At 42.2% G+C, this 17943-nt stretch overlaps 1 protein-coding gene across 5 annotated transcripts in view; it reads right to left on the minus strand.

The window, feature by feature from the left end:
• Nucleotides 1-17943, minus strand: part of PPP2R2B (protein phosphatase 2 regulatory subunit Bbeta) — a 334440-nt gene that overhangs the window by 141751 nt on the left and 174746 nt on the right. The window contains exon 1 of one of the 5 annotated variants that reach the window (XM_078385776.1): nt 17442-17519. The exons of 3 other annotated variants lie outside the window; for them this stretch is intronic. Coding sequence is in view for 1 of the 2 variants with exons in the window: in XM_072990217.2 (XP_072846318.2) it covers nt 8605-8713 (109 nt within the window). In the remaining variant the exon portion in view is untranslated. Of the gene's footprint in view, nt 1-8604; nt 9499-17441; nt 17520-17943 lie in introns of those variants that run through there. One more of the 5 variants, XM_072990217.2, reaches the window with a different exon arrangement.

Genomic DNA, 17943 nt, shown 5'->3' on the forward strand with positions numbered 1-17943 from the left:
CTACCCACCTGGAGAATTGCCATTTGCCTCTAATATGTCAAGGTGATGAATTCAGTAGGTTGCAATTGTGGAAAAATTGCCCCCAAACCTACATTTTCTGTTGATACTTAAGGAATTGCAATTTTTTGCAGCTTCCAAAGAAAGACAAGGGTGCAAGAACTATTGTGAACTCAGCTAACCTGAATGCCATTCAAATATTGCAGAAATTAATCTTGAGCAGCAACGGGATAATCTCACACAACTTTCTTTCCTCACAATATTTTCTGAATGATTTCCTCCACTCAGCAGGCCACCACAAAAAGAAGGAAAATAAATATGCTACCGTTCCTTCTGAAGCGTAACTACGGTGCTTATCTGGCTTAATAGTATGGAATATCCAATGTTAGGGAAGGATTTGTTTCTTACACATGTTCCAGCTTCAGAGCAAGGCATTTCCCTACGCTTCCTGTAACAAAAGAGATCGTTGGAATAAAATAAAAGCACGGCAGATTAGCCGGCAGATAACATCCGCTGGTAAAGCAAGTGGCAGTGGCTTAAAAGGTTATTTTGTTATATCGCAAACATTAAAAATCTCCATTGCTAACATTGCTGGGGAAGAAGATAATCCAATAGACTGGGGGGGTTCATCAATGAATAAGAAGACTGGAAACAACAAATGGAATGCTTGTTTGATACTCATGCATGGCTCCTTGCACCAGCAGAGTGTGAGCGGGCACATCTCAAAGATTATGATTAAATGCCTCGACAACCTGGAAGTTGATGATAAGGTATTTCCCTCTGCTAGTAGAAGCACAATGCAGCCCCTTGAAAGATGGCAGTAAGTTTCTTAGAAAAGGCAGCTTATTCCTGGCTTCATTTAATGTCAGTCTCATTCTGGCACCTTTAACCAGTCGAGGTGTGTGACCAATACAAGGCTGATCAGATTAAAACATTTAAAACCTTAAGCAACCCACCCACACAGTCCTTTGGAATGGATGATGGAAGCCATGCATCAGATGGCATTTTCTTCCTATATACAGTCTACAGGATTATAGACTTAACTTTGGGAAACAATTTTCTTTCCATTTCCAGAGCCAGACCTTTAAGTCACCCCAAAATAACAAAAAAAAGCTGGTGCTTATTGGTGGTTTTTGAAGGACGAAAATCAATGTTATCTTCAGAATCATCTTTGTGGAGCTTCAGGAACAGAGCCAGTGCCCAACAAAGGGCCTTTGTTCGTAGGAATGAATCCCATCTTGAGGGCAGAAAGGCTTGTGCTCATATTCAGAAGCCAACCAAAAGTAAAGTGCGTTCAAAAGGGCAGAAAGGGGGGGGAAAGAAAAGAGACTAGAGAACTTATCAAGAGCTATTGTGCAATAAATCTTGAAGCAAGCATACATTATCTGCCTTAACTAAAGCTCATTGCTCAGGAAAAGATGTTGGGATCTACTTTTAAGATGCATCTCAAAACAGAACGTGAGTTATGGCTGCCATAAAGCAAAAGGTGGTTACCATAAAGCCTGCTGTGCAGGAATCCCCTGAATGTATCACAACTGTGTCACTTCCAAGAGTCCCCTTCTATTTCCTTTGAACTATACAACACACAAGCCTGCACATTAGTCCCTTCCAACAAAAGAGAGAGCACAGAGCCTGTAGAAAATGCCTTCCCTGCATGCAGTTATCAGTGTATTTAAAGAATCTCTTATATATGTAATGTTTGTGTTACATGCTGTTTACATTGGATCTCACTTACAGCAACCCTAATAGTACTTTCAAGGGAAGTGATGCTCTTAAGGCATAAAACGGTTTGGAGGAATGTAATGACTGTTTCTCATTTTGTACAGTGAATTTTTTAAAATTAAAATAATAAAAAGAGTGACTGTACCAGTGAGTTTCCATGGCCAAGCAGGGAATACAACCCAGGTCTCCTGAGTCATAGTCCATCACACTATCTATCACACCACATTGGATATATTACATATGTACTATATGCAACCATTATAGGCCCCTTGAAAGAACACTGTGTCAATTTCAAAGTAGTTAAATTTTCAAGATGGTATAGGGGAAGAAACTGTGATGTCAACCCCTTGGAAGCAGAAGTAATACTTTGATTCTACAAAGTGAACATTCATACATGGATGAGCAGAGGCTATCTGTCTTTACACAACTTCTCATGAAGATCCCTATTTAGAATAGATGTTTGCAGTTTTCTCTTTAATCTGCTCCACATCTTATCAACAATGACCCTTCCACTAACAGTTATTTTATGTCATGGCGAGGCCTCCCCAAAACACAAATACAGTGGTGCCTTGCTTTACTATTGCCCCGCATTACGACAAATCTGCTTTACAACGATCTTTTTGCGATCGCAAAATGATGGTCTAAATGGGGGAATTTTGCTTTGCGATGATCGGTTTCCTGCTTCGGGAACTGATTCTTTGCAAAACGATGATTTATCAATAGCGGATCAGTTGTTTCAAAATGGCCACCAGGTAAATAAAATGGCTCCCCACTGGGTTTAGGGATGGATTCCTCACTATACAGGCAGCGAAAATGGCCGCCGTATGGAGGATCTTCACTCGACAGTGAGTTTTAAGCCCATTGGAACACATTGAAAAGTTTTCAATGCGTTTCAATGGGCTTTTTCTTTTTGCTTTATGATGTTTTTGCTTAACGGTGATTTTCCTGGAACGAATTATCGCCGTTAAGCGAGGCACCACTGTACCATAAGGAGAGTGCCATAGGATTTCCATTTAAATCAAGTTGTATCTCTGTTATGTTTTCCATGCCAACTTTTCTCACACACCAAAATAAACATACCTCTGGCTCTTGGATTTTCATAAAGTCTTGATGGTCTTACATACTGGATAACAACACATTGGGGAAGAGCTGTTGAAGTCTTAGAGTGAACTGAAGAACTGTGACTAGATACTGTAATGGACAGGCTTACACATTAACCTATTCTATCCTCAATTCCATTTCCATTCATGGCAAAACTCTGCCCTAACCTCCATACGAGAGCCAAGCATTTAAATGAAAATTTAACTCTTTGCCATAATACCAATTAGAGATGGACACGAAAATGTCACTTCAGAGGTTTGTGTCAGTTCATTTACTGGCCACACAGCCGGTCCGGAGTTCGGCACCCCATCCCCTCTGGTGGGCGCCCACTGCGAAGGAGCACTCCAGCTTTCCTGCCCCACCTCCTGTGGCTACAGCCTCCGAATGGGCTCCCACTGGAGGGGACTGAGCACCAAACCATGGATCAGCTCTGTGGCTGTTGGCCAAATCAACACAAACTGGTGGTTTGTGCCCATCTCTAATACCAATAGCTAAGGTGCTTCTGAAATTCTCAGAATCTGAAGTTTTCATGGAACCTTGTACTTCTCAAATATCTGGCCTTGTTTCCAAGTGAAAATAATATAGTTACGAATATAGGGAGAATTTTCTTTTGCTCCTATGGCTATTTCTCAGTTTTCTACAGAACACTGATGCTTTTTTACATTTCTCTCTGTCTGTCTATCTATCCTCTCAATCTGCAGCATAATGGATATATAGATGGCTTTTTGGGCAGGTTTTAAAATCAATCTTGTGCTTCCAACGTTCATAGGAATGGATAAAACACTGCAAAATAGGATCTTTACACCCATACCTGTCTAAGACTATTTTTATGTTTTATCAGTGTGAAGGAGTGCACATCACTCCAGAAGTATGTCTATGCAAGATAGTAAATTTTATACATGTGTATGTGTCAATCAACATAGAAGAGAACGTTTACAAATGACCCGAAGGAGATTAAAGCTGTTGAAAATGGTACATGCTCCAATTCTATAATTTGTCTGAATATTTATTTAAATCTAGATTATAAAGAGCTGAGTCCACTCACAGCAGAATATGTGAGTGGAAGAGGGAAATCCCTCTCCTCTTTCGCAAGAACACTGTACCTCCTCTCAAGCCATCTTACAACAGATTGCCAGTGCATGGCAGAGTGCTCCGTTCTCATTTGACAAGCTGCTGGCTTGTTTCTTGTTTGCAGATCACAATAGCATCCTGTAATGTCCTTCAGCAATTTCATTCTCTTGAGGAGGCAGTGCTGTACTATGCCTGACCTTGGCTACACCAACAGTACCCGAATACTGGCAATGGAAGAACTGTATGTGTGATCTCAGACCCTTGAGATAGCCTTGGCAGGGACACTCTCAGCGTCAGCAGCAGGTTTTCCACTACATGCCCAAGTGTAGCACTGTCTCCAATACTGTAGTGGATTTGTGGTGTTAATACTCCAGGATTTTCTGAGAAACCAAGGCGTATGACATCATCTCAAGACCACCAACCTTCCCAGGCTTCCCTGTTCCTTTGAAGCTTAACTGCGATCCTCTCAGATGATGGGAAAGCATTTTCCTAGGAACAATATGTTATTCCTCACTATTCCTGCCCTAATGCAAATCATTCAAGTGTGATAGTCTTGAATGGCAAGATGTGTTATTTAACATCTATATGAGGTCGCCTAGGGAGATCATCCGGAGATTTGGAGTTTGCTGCCATCAATATGCTCATGACACATGATGCTACTTCTCTCTTTATATGTTCAACAGTGAAAGCTGTTCAGACCCTGGAGTGGCACCTGGCGTTGATAATGGACTAGCTGAGGGCTAACAGATTGAAATTAAATCCTGGCAAGATGGAGATCCTATTCTTGGGAGGGGAACCTGACCAGTTATGGAGGACTTCGCTTGTTTTGGATGGGGTTACACCAGACCTGGGCAAAGTGCGGCCCACGGGCCACATATGGCCCGCAAGCCGTTCCTGTCCAGCCCACTGGTCGCTGCTCCAGTCCGGCCTGCACATCGCCGCTCCTGTCCAGCCCGCCCATCACCGCTGAGTGAGCTGGAGCTCCAGCTTCGGTCACCCAGCACGGCAGTAAGCAAAACTCACGAGATCCGACACTGGGATCTTGTGAGTTTTGACTGTTACTCTTGAGCTGCAGGCTGCGGAGCCTGTGGCTCAAAAGGCCAGAAGCGATCCTTGCATAGGTGACGTGATGACGCATCACGTCACCTGTGCGGGATAAAAGACAGTCGGAGAGGAAGGCCGTGGGGGAACAGACGACGGGTGAGTTAGCTCAGTGTCGGGTTTTTTTTCTTTTCCCCCACAGTGAATGAATTACAATGCTCACATAGTTAACTCCTAACACAGTTCAGATTTTTCATGTGGCCCCCTATAGAAATTAATTGCCCACCCCTGGGTTACACTCTCCCTAAAAGTACAAGTCTGCAACCTGGGTGTGCTTCTCGACCCAGCTCTCTCCATGGAGAAGCAAATTTCTTCCATAGCCAGTTCTACCTTTTCCACCTTCAGCAGACTGTAAAGTTGCAGCCCTATCTGGAAACCCCCAACTACACTGGTTCATGAGTTGGTAATCTCAAGGATTGACTACTATAATGCTCTCTTACTAGGAACCAGGCCTTTTCAGTGGTGGCCACGACCTTTTGGAACACATTGCCTGTGGGTGTACAACAGCTCCACCCGTCTGTCCTTCAGGAAATGGGTTAAACCAGTGCTCATTAAAAAGGCCTTTAAGAACATCATCCCCCTATGATAGACCCATGACATTTGAATTTTATTTTGCCTGTTGTTACCACTGGAGGGGTCATTTTGTCCTTGTCACTTTATTTATTCATTTGGTCTATGGTGGGTGGATGGGTTTTTTAACTATCGTACCTCCCCCTCCCCCCACCATAGTGCCATAGTGACTTGCCACTAGAAGGGCAGTATACAAGTTCAATAAATAACTAAATTAGGACCAGGTGTATTTCTTCATTGAGTTGAGTTCCTGTGATCTCAGACAAATATATTTTCCTGTTCCTAGGATTATGTAGCCAGGGGACAGTATAAAGAACCAGTGGCAAATACAATTTGATTAAGTGCTTTGGAGAAGGGTAATTCAGGAATGCATATTTAACTAATATATTTTTAAAAACAGGAAATTTCCTGACAGACCTAGATCTGCTTGGGACATATTTAAAACCTCACAACATAAGCACACACAAAAGTAATCTAGATTGAAAGCATATAGGTTTTTTTTTATAACCAAGGGCAAATGCTTGTAGTTTTTTTTTATGTTAGCCATCTTTAGACTACTAGAAGATGCTATGCAAATGTGTGAAATTGATGCCTATAAATGCACTTCCTACTGAAAGGCTCCTGCAGACATAACCAATTTGGTTTTATTTTTTATTTTATTCCTTTTTCCAAAGAAAAAGAAGAAGACTGCGCTAACTCCTACAGACTGTGCTCTGTAATAGCACAGATAAAGTTAATCCAGTAATGTTTTTAGCAGAGTAAACCCCAGAACACATTGCTTTCCTCTGATGGAATTTTTAAATCATCGTAAAGGATTAAACAGTATTACTCAGCTGATGATAGGGACTTGGAAAATCACAATGGATTGTGGGTAATGACCATTCTTTGCACTAATATTTGTATTCTAGGAATGATGCTTAACTCTCAGGTACTGACACGAATTCTGCTAACGGCTTCAATGAGAATGGCATGAATGGATCACGTGAATAAAAGGTTACCAGTGACAGCCACGGACAGCAGTACAGACGGGTTGCTGTATTCTATTTCAATCCTAATCCCTTTGAACTACTGAAATGCACAGCTCGTTGAACAAGTCTATATACTGTTCCTTGGGTGATGCAGTATTAGAAGAGTGAGGCAAAGAGGACTGAGACAAGAACAGGTGTGCAGCATCAGCTAAAGAAAGCTTTGGCTTGCCCTATATTGTTCTCTCATGCCTTGGCCTTGGCCTGCCTGAGCAGTGACATTAATCAGCAAAGGCACTCTAACAGATTTGCTACACAGTCACCATGACGTGACAGCTATACTGACAATAAACTAGTAAAATGCAGAGTCCCAAGAAACTAGTGAAATCTCACTGAGTGTTCTGTTCTCCTGCAGGAAGGTGCCTTGGCTTCTGGAAAACCGCCCCCAGCTGGCTGTAGCATCAGCTACTGACCCATTGAAGGGGAAAAAATGACAGAGGTATTATAAATGAATGAGTGAATTTACTGATCCAGTAATCACAATCATGCATCTTCCTCAACACCATCACATGAAAGACAGCAGAAGCCAACACCGGGGTGATCCAGCTTTGCCACTTACTAAGGCCACACTCATACACCTATATAAACAATTAAATGTTCTACCTACATTAAAAGAGAATGAGAAATAAAGCCATTCATTCGCAAATTATTACTTGTTAAAGTGCACTTGTAATGCAACTTAGTTCGATTTTAATTATTTAAAAGAGATTAAATAGAAGTATCTAGTTGTAGATATAACAGAGAAGATCAACTGATGGATGTACACTAGACATTCTTACACTGAGACTGAGGCAGGATTCCTTCAAATCAAGTTTATTTTATCCCCAGGAAAACATACTTCATTACTGGGTCAGATGTTAAGTAAATGGGCCTTCTTCATTACAATTTGACTCATTCCCTCCCCCTACTTCACTCCTCTACCATAATCAGGCACACAGGATTTTCAGAGTCTGTAAATGTCAGAAAGCATCAGCTGCATTTATGCCCGCTTCTTGCGTGACCTAAAAAATGAGAGGTCTGTGGTAATTCCCATTCACATAAACCCATTCTAAGGACAGACTCAGCAGCATGAATTATGAAGGAGTTGTGGAACACTTCCTCATTGCCATGGTCTGCTCTTCTTACCTCATTACTTACAGTGTCTGCTCTGAAACTGATTGCCAAATCTTTTTGCATTTATTACTGTAGCTTATTTATATAGTTTGTTTAAAATGCAAGTTCCTTGTGTGATTGTGCGCAGGTACTCATTCCACCACCACCACCACCCTCCGAGCTGGTCTCTCATAATCTTTAACAAATAGGAAAGTGAGGGTTTAAATGAACCAAGCAACTACAACTACCAAGGGCAACTTGAGTTGCTTCCTGCAAGAACAGGAAGCACACGGGTTCCATTTCCTAGTACGTCCCTTAGCACTGAGTCGTACTCTTGGAAAGAAGAAGCTCAAGGTCATGTTATGCACCTTGAGCTGACTTGCTGTTGTGTTCCAACACAGCATGTGTCCATAAGTGGAAGCATGAAGGGAACAACAGCAAGGACGTCAAACACTGAGTTTTAAAAATAAAGTTGCAAGGACCAAGCAAGAGGAGAGTCAGAGCCTTCCCACACCGATATACAGGTAACACCATGGTTTGGAGGCGGAGGGAGAGATCACACCCACAAGGGTTTCTACTTAAAATGATCCATACTTCCCCTTTAACAGCTGTCGCACACCTTTCTGACCCAACAGTAGGGCATGCATTCTTTTCAGCATGCTCATTGTTTAGCTGGGATAGCAGTCTCCAGCAACTGCTACCATCACAGCTGATGAGAGAGAAAGTGAGAGGAGAGCAAGAGAAGGGAAGCAGGGAGGGGGGGAGAGGGAGAAAATGGAACAACACCAACAGAGAAAGAGGAGCAAGGTAAAAAAAAACTTTCACTTTTGCTGACCCTCCCTCCACCTATGATCAGGGAAAGCACTTAACCGACAGCTGATCTGGTTACAAGGGGTCATTGGCTGTTCGGATGGGAGGAACTTACCAAATGGCACATCGCTTTTCCATTCCATCCGACCTGAACAGACCCTTTGAAGCCTGATCCACTCCACACCCACGTCCTCAGAGATAATAGCAGTCAGGCCATAAATCATGCATGCACCAACTTGACAGGGCCAGTACAAAGCAACTGGAGCAAGTCTACAGCAGTCAAAAACTAAAGGCAGGCATTGAGGTCAACATGACGCAAAGAGATCTAGAGCAAAATGTGACTACAAGCATTTATTTCAGCAAGCTGAGTTGAACTGGGTGGTGGTTTATTCTCACTTGCCCGGGGCCCCCTCCCTGCTTCAGCTGTCTCTAATAAGTTATTCACAGGAGATGCCTGTCTCTCAAGAATGCACATACAACCTTTCTTATTTTTATCTTTCTACTCTGCCTTTCAGCTGCAAAGCCGTACTTAAGACAACTTACAAAAATAAAAACAATAAAACAAATTTAACCCTAATATAATTAAAATCAATTTTTTAAAAAAACCCAACCCAACCACAAAAGCAACTAATATAAATTAAGTGTACAAACAGTTAAAAACATTACAGTAAATTAGATGCAAGTTTAAAAAGATACGTTTTTAGACCTTCCTAAAAGTGGTGAGACTGGATACTGATCATAGCTCTGAAGGGAGTGCATTTCACAGTCTAGGAGTCACACAAGAGAAAACAATCTCCAGCATGCCTGTAAAGGGGGCCTCGGCAACTACTGGTGTTGCTAAGAAGTCTCCCTCATGCCAAACATCTTAGCATCCAAGCGGGTTCATAACAAGACAAACACCCCTCTTAGAAAGTTAGGCCCTAAGCTGTTTAGGCTTTAAAAGTTAAAACTAATAGCTTCAACTAGGCCCCATAAACAACTGACCACCAATGCAGATCTCTCAGTACCATGTACCATACCATCATGGCACTGTATCCCAGTTAGCAAGCTAGCTGCCATGTATTTCGCCAGCTCTGACACTAAGAGGTTCTTCATTTATCAAACTGTCATCGCATTTTGGGGCAATGGGCATGGCCAGGCATCTCCTCAATCTGCTCTGCTTCTGGAAGGAAATGCCAGCCAGAGCCTTTACCAGCCTTAGGGCACCTCCAGCTGAGTCAAGTCATTCTCAGCTTCATCCTCCAAAGAGGACTTGGTCAGCTATTGATCATTAACGTCTACCAAACACACACACCTATCCAAATGCTACCAAAGCACCCTTGCCATTACAGTCACAGCTATCTCTCACACACGTGCATAAAGGATCTGTATGTATGACATTTGAAGAAACGGGTTACAGCTTCACACCAAACACAACCTGTTGATATTTATGGTGCTAAAAGACTCCTTGTGGCTTTTGCAACAACACAAACACCTCCTGGAAATATTCTGTGTCATATGGTTATTGTGAGGATGAAGCCCAAATGGGATCAAAATAAAACAAAAACAAAACACACATAGGCCATCCTGAGAGGGGGTGAGCATAATAAAAATATAAGTAGTAAGCATACTGATCCTGCACCCAGATCTTGCCACTTCTGCCCATTTTTAGAATCAACAATAGCCCTATTCAGCTTTCAACTATAGAGAAGGGGACAGGGATATGCAGTCTGACCACAACCACCTCTATGCCTGTACTTGCCATGTTGCTGTGGAAGGTTGGAAAAGAATCCATAACCTCCTTGAAGTGAACAAGGTTTTAGAGCGCCCCATGACTGGAATCCTTCCTTATCAGCACTCCTGATCCCATACACCTTTGGACTCCCATTCAGCTAGACATGATTAGAGCTTCTTTTTCAGATTTTCACCGTCAACATCAGCAGGCTGGAATGGGGTGTGGGGGAAGAGATGCATGCCCACAATCTCTCTACACACTTACAACGAGTAATGCCTCTTTAAGAAACCATTTACTGCAACTCATATTTCCTATTTCACTGGATGTGGCAAAATCTGAAGCAGAGTGAGTTTGTGGCTGAAATTAGTCAATTCCATTTGGTGACCTATCATGCCAAATGCTTCCCGGCATGTCATGCAGACCAACAAACATTTAACAAGCTATCAATTTTTTTCCAGTCTCAAGTAGACGATAAAACCCAGAAAGAGGCTTTTTGAGCCACTGGTGAGCTACCATACAGAACTGATAGGATGCTTTGACACTGTTGGGTCAAAATTATGTGGACCTGTTTTATCTCCTAGAACAACAGTGGGATCTTCAGAGTTGTGGGCTAACCACGCCTATCCTTGGAATCTGGAGAGCTGCATCCCCTCTTGCAACTTCCCCAATCTTTTTCTTACAAAAACAGTGGACTTTTTATTTAACTGAAAAATGTCCTCAAATGGCTTAGATGAAACTCTTCCAGACAATGCTGCAGGCAAGAAGAGGGGTTGTGGCCACTTCTGTTGCTTAAGCCCACCCTAACATCTGATAGTTCAGTTGGTTTATAATAAGAGATGGGCAGGAAACGAACTACAGAGGAAAAAAAAACCCTGTATGAATCAGGCTGTTTCATGGTTTGTTTAGGGATGCTTTGTGGAAATGCTCCTGCCCAGAATGAAACAAAATGCCAAATTATTATTGGTACTTTGTACATGGGCTATAATTTGGACATCCCAAACACAAACTGACTCTTGGAGTGACTGACAGATCACTGCCAAATTTAGCAAAGACTGGATTTGGGACATCAAAGTTATATGCACCCAAAACAGGTCCCCTCAGGAACATAGTTTTTAGTCACCTACTATAGAGCACTTCCCTTGTGTGTGTGTGTGTGGGGGGTAATCTACTTTGGGGTAGGGGCTATAATTCATATCTCCCAAATCAACTTTTCATCAAACTCGAAGGTGGTGCAAAGCAGAGTCAGCTGAAGTCCCGCTGTGAATTTGGCACCTCTGACTCATATGGGGGCCATTCTACCATTCCCAGAAGTTCCAAAACACACAAATCACAAAATGGTTTGTTTCACTGGGAAGTTGATTGTTTATAAATAGCAACAAACCACAAATAAATATGAACTGCAACTTTCCAGGTTCCTGCCCATCTTTACTTATGACAGAGACATCTCATCCATCCATCAAGAGCGATCTCTCTTTTTCTCCATCAATATGCAAAGTAGTGTCAAGCAGGCAGAAAGAACTGAAAGCATGATGTTGATCTGGAAGTCCGGATCATACATAAAATGCCTCTCAAAGCCATCTAACTCCAATATACTGACAGAACCAATGAGAGAGTTCCATAAGGGGTGTGTGCTTTAGCTGACATGTCCAAGGCTGGCCCAAGATGCTTCACCGTTCAAGGAGAACACCAATGGCAAATACTCTCCCTCCAGCTCAAGATACCCTGCAGTACCCACAGCCAACCATTTTACACCAGCATGCAAGGCATAAATTCCCATAACTGCTTTTCTACATGCCTGACAGTACAAACACAATAGCAACATAATAAATAGCTGATAATTTGTGGCCCTTCCACAACAGACAAAATATGCTTCTTTGAACTACTGCCCTACTTGCATTGTAAGGTAGCCCTAGGAGTGCCTGCTGGTAAACTAACTACTAGACCATCCAACCAGGGTCTGTGCAATTGGATGGTGAAAGATAAACTATCCATAAAGTCAATGATGTCAACAGATTCTATATTAAAGTGTTTTTCCTTTTAAAAAAATCTATACCATGGGGGTGCCTCTGATGTATACATTTGGTTGCAACTGAAACTAATTCTGGATAAATGTATTAGTCTACATTCTTTTGATTGCAGCTTTCTTTCTTTATCCTAAGATCTAAAACCCAACGGTCAATAGAATCCCAGTGAGGCATTCCATCAGCATTTTTAGAAATCCTGGTATCTTCCATCAATGCATTATGATAGCTGTCAAACAAAGGATCATATTAAGAGACTGTTTGGCCTGTGATAAGCACCCAATTATTACTGTGCATGGCTTCCTCACATCTGAAGATTCATACTCATGGCACTCAAGCATGCAGGAGAAGAGATAAAATTTAATTAATTTTGACAGCTAGGCCAACAGCCTATTAAATGGCTGTTCCTTACTGTTTTCCACCATGGCCTTCTGGGTTGTAAACATTACAGACCTTGACTGGTCATGAGATAAACATGTGCTTTAATTTATGGCGCAGGTTGGAATTCATAATTTGTTGTTTAGTCGTTAACTCATATCCAACTCTTTGTGACCCCCATGGACCAGAGCACGCCAGGCCCTCCTGTCTTCCACTGAATTCCCAGAGTTGGGTCAAATTCATGTTGGTTGCTTTGATGATACTGTCCAACCATCTCGTCCTCTGTCGTCCCCTTCTCCTCCTGCCTTCACACTTTCCTAACATCAGGGTCTTTTCCAGGGAGTCTTCTCTTCTCATGAGAATGCCAAAGTATTGGAGCCTCAGCTTCAGGATCTGTCCTTCCAGTGAGCACTCAGGGTTGATTTCCTTCACAATGGACAGGTTTGTTCTCCTTGCAGTCCAGGGAACTTTCAAGAGTCTCCTCCAGCACCACAGTTCAAAAGCATCAATTCTTCGGCGGTATCATGAGTTCAGCTGAAGAAGATCTGGAATCTGAGGGGTTAATTACAGCTAAGGAAAATGCTGGGCAATTAGAAGCACAGACACCTGAATCACCACCAGATTCTCCTCCCCCAGTAGCCAGAGTGAGGGCTAAGCTTTGGCAAAGACTCGTGACACAAAGGTCAGAGGATCGCATGAATGCTTCCCACAGGAACATCAGGTCAACCAGTCCTGAGTTTTAACATGATAGAAGGCTTCTAGGAGTATGATGACTGTTTTGCTATAGAATCTGCACCTAGAAGGCTTGGAAGCTTGTGGAAGCAACAAGTCAACACTATGGCTTGCATCCACGCTCCTGCTTATCTTGGACCTTGTTCTATCGACCCTTGGCTTTGGACTCTGACTTCTGACTATGGTTTGTGTTTTGGCTTTGGCGTTTTGGTGTATGCTTTGCATTTTCTGGACTTCTGATACTGGACTGGCTTATTGGAATTTTGCATGTTGAAACCCCTCTGCTTTTTAAGATGCTGTCTAGGCTTGTCATTGCTTTCATCCCCAGAAGCAGGTGTCTTTTAATTTTGTGGCTGCCGTCACCATCTGCAGTGATCATGGAGCCCAAGAAGATAAAATCTGTCACTGCCTCCATATCTTCCCTTTCTATTTGCCAGGAGGTGATGAGACCAGAGGCCATGATCTTAGTTTTTTTGATGTTGAGCTTCAGACCCTTTTTTGCACTTTCCTCTTTCACCCTCATTAAGAGGTTCTTTAATTCCTCCTCACTTTCTGCCACCTGAGTGGTATCATCTGTATATTGGAGGTTGTTGATATTTCTTCTGGCAATTTTAATTCTGGCTTGGGGTTCATCCAGTCCAGACTTTTGTATGATGTATTCTGCATATAAGTTAAATAAGCAGGGAGACAATATACTGCCTAGTCATATTCCTTTCTCAATTTTGAATCAGTCAGTTATTCCATATCCACTTCTAACTGTTGCTTCCTGTCCCACATATAGATTTCTCAGAAGGTAGAGATGGTGGTCAGGCACTCCCATTTATTTAAGAACTTGACATAGTTTGCTGTGGTCCACACAGTCAAAGGTTTTTACGTAATCAATGAAGCAGAACTAGATGTTTTTCTGGAACTCTCTAGCTTTCTCCATAATCCAGCGCAGGTTAGCAATTTGGTCTCTAGTTCCTCTGCCCCTCTGGAATCGAGCTTGTACTTCTGGGAGTTCTCGGTCCACATACTGCTGAAGCCTACCTTGGAGGATTTTAAGCATAACCTTGCTAGCGTGTGAAATGAGTTCAATTGCACATTAGTTGGAGCATTCTTTGGCACTGCCATTCTTTGTGATTGGGATGTAGACTGATCTTTTCCAATCCTCTGGCCACTGCTGAGTTTTCCAAACTTGCTGGCATATTGAGTGTAGCACCTTAACAGCATCATCTTTTAAGATTTTAAATAGTTCCACTGGAATGCAATCACCTCGACTGGCCTTGTTGTTAGCTATGCTTTCTAAGACCCATTTGACTTCACCCTCCAGGATGTCTGGCTCAAGGTCAGCAACCAATTATCTGGGTTGTCTGGGACAGCCAGATCTTTCCGGTATAATTCCTCTGTATTCTTGCCACTTCTTCTTGATGTCTTCTGCTTCTGTAAGGTCCCTACCATTTTTGTTCTTTATCGTGTCCATCTTTGCACAAAATGTTCCTTTAATAGCTCCAATTTTCTTGAACAGATCTCTGGTATTTCCCTTTCTATTATTTTCCTCAGGATCTTTGCACTGTTCATTTAAGAAGCCCTTCTTGTCTCTCCTTGCTATTCTTCATAAGTCAGCATTTGATTTTCTGTAACTTTCCCTGTCTCCCTTGCATTTTGTTTCCCTTCTCTTCTCTGCTATTTGTAAGGCCTTGTTGGGCAGCCACTTTGCTTTCTTGCATTTCCTTTTCTTTGGGATGGTTTTTGTTGCTGCCTCCTGTACATTTTCTTCAAGCACTCTGTCCACCAAATCTGGTTCCTTAAATCTGTTCTTCACTTACACTGTGTATTCATAAGGGATTTGGTTTAGATTATACCTGACTAGCCCTGTGATTTTTCCTACTTTCTTCAGTTTAAGCTTGAATTTTGCTATAAGAAGCTGATGATCAGAGCCACAATCAGCTCCAGGCCTTGTTTTTGCTGATTGTATAGAGCTTCTCCATCTCTGGCTGCAGAAAATATAATCGATCTGATTTTGGTATTGCCCATCTGGTGTGTTCCATGTATAGAGTCGCCTCTTGTGTTGTTGGAAAAGAGTGTTTGTGATGACCAGCTTGTTCTTTTGACAAAACTCTATTAGCCTTTGCCCTGCTTCGTTTTGAACTCTAAGGCCAAACTTCCCTGTTGTTCCTTTTATCTCTTGGCTCCCTACTTTAGCATTCCAGTCCCCTAGAATGAGAAGAATATCTTTCTTTGGTGTCAGTTCTAGAAGGTGCTGTAAATCTTCATAAAATTGTTCAATTTCAATCTCCTCAGCAATGGTGGTTGGTGCATAAACTTGGATTATTGTGATGTTGAAAGGTCTGCCTTGGATTCGTATTGACATCATACTATCATTTTTGAGATTGTATCTCAGTACAGCGTTTCCCACTCTTTTGTTGACTATGAGGGCTACTCCATTTCTTCTATGGGATCCTTGCCCACAATAGTAGATATGGTAATGGTCTTAATTGAATTCACCCATTCCTGTCCATTTTAGTTCACTGACACCCAGGATGTCAATGTTTATTATTGCCATCTCCTCTTTGACCACATCCAGCTTCCCAAGGTTCATAGATCTTACATTCCAAGTTCCTATGCAGTATTTTTCATTGCAGCATCAGACTCTCCTTTCACTTCCACACACGTCCGCAGCTCAGCATTCTTTCAGCTTTGGTCCAACCACGTCATTAGCTCTGGAGCTACTCTTACTTGTCGTCCACTCTTCTTCAGTAGCATGTTGGATGCCTTCTGACCTGAGGGGCTCATCTTCCAGCGTCATATCTTTTAGCCTTTTGTTTCTGTCCATGGAGGGTTTTTTGGCAAAGATACTGGAGTGGCTTGCCAGTTCCTGCTCCAGGTGGATCGCATTTAGTCAGAACTCTCCACTATGACCTGTCCATCTTGGGTGTCCCTGCATAGCATAGCCCATAGCTTCTCTGAATTACTCAAGCCCCTTCGCCAAGACAAGGCAGCAATCTGTGAAGGGGAGGTCATAATTAGCTAGACTTAAATGGAAGCTTTTTCAGGGTTCCCACTGAAAACCTCATATGCTTTGCATAAAGACATTCTCTTTTTGCTATGCACTGTGCACAGAATATAAAATGTAATTTCCCAAGGGTTAATGCCATGTCACAGAAGAAAGGTAGACAAGTATTTCCTCTGTAGTTCCAAAGATTATAATTTGTTGCAATAAAACCTTGGTCAGTGACATAGGAGGATGGGAATTTAGAGCATCATAATATCTTCTCATTATTCCTGCTCCTGCACTAAAGGAAAGATTAATTCTGAAAACATGAAATAATAATGGGAAGAAAAGAAGAAAGCCTCCTCAGATGTTATCATGGCTCTGGATGAAGCAAGCAACAACTAACAGTTCCAATTCCAAGCAAAGATATATGGGAATAAATTTCACCAAAATACATGGGATTTATTTCCAAGCAAGGCACTGAGCATGTAACTTTATCACCACATTCTAAATATAGAGAGCTATACAGTCATGTATCTTCCAGTGTCACAGAAATAAAACACAATTGCTATGTCTTCTCAGGTTAGGAAAGTGGTCCCAAAAGGATTCCAAGCCACCCTCTTGCCAAAACCCTAATTAAAATAAAATAGTAATGCCTCTGTCAAAGTGATAAAGGACTCTAATAAGGCTTACGAACAGCAATGAAATCACTGAAACATGCTTTTTCTAAATTGTTTGCAAGAGTGTGTGAATAAAAGGAGCACAGAATTGAGTTTGTGAGATGGTTATATATTGTTATCCAGCCACAGTGCCTTGGAGGCACTTCTCTTGGCTCCAGTCCTACTCCAAGTATGTGGATACTTGCTCACTGTCTTTGTGTGAAGCAACAGAAATCCCCTGCGTAAAACAGAAATACGTAATAATGGAGGGCACCCAAGATTACATATTCCCTTCTAGAAACAAGGAAGATACCTCTCCCATCCCCTGGCCATACAAATATTATGTCTTATCAGCTTAGTAAAACAGTCTCCCCTCGCACAATTCTGAGAGTGGATAAAGCCTGACTGTTACCACCTTTACATTCCCTTAAAAGCAACCCCAGTTGACCTTCAACCAACAACATTTCTGCTTGCCTGAGCAATCCTACAATTCTCTCTTCCCAAATGAGCTTCTAGTCTTCTCCCTTCCCTGCTGCAGAAAATTCCTTTTGCATGTGTTTTCTGTTTAAACCTACCTCTCTTCCTAATCAGCCTATAATTGCTGCCACATGTCCCAGGCAGCAGCTACCCGTATTCTCACTCCCGACTGCAATTCAGCTCTTATACTTTCCTGTTGGCCTGTCTAGCAGAGTGAACAAATTTCCTTAACCCACACAGGAAGAGCCATTTGGTTACAAGTCTCTATGTTTGTTATATATTTCTTTAAACAGGATGCCAGGTTGAACAGGATGTCAAGGTGGCCTAGGAATGATGCAGTGCTGTAGTTTCTAACTCTGTAGCAGAGAACTCTTAAGGTTCTTCAGAAGCCTGCCCAATGTTCAAGTCAGTGTTCTTCAACTGAAGGTTTGACGATGGTAGAAAAACCATCCCTGAAAGACCGTTTGCCCACCAGCAGTGATAATTTCCTTGCAAAGGA

The sequence above is a fragment of the Pogona vitticeps genome, chromosome 2 (genome assembly GCF_051106095.1).
Source record: "Pogona vitticeps strain Pit_001003342236 chromosome 2, PviZW2.1, whole genome shotgun sequence".
Lineage (NCBI taxonomy): Eukaryota > Metazoa > Chordata > Lepidosauria > Squamata > Agamidae > Pogona > Pogona vitticeps.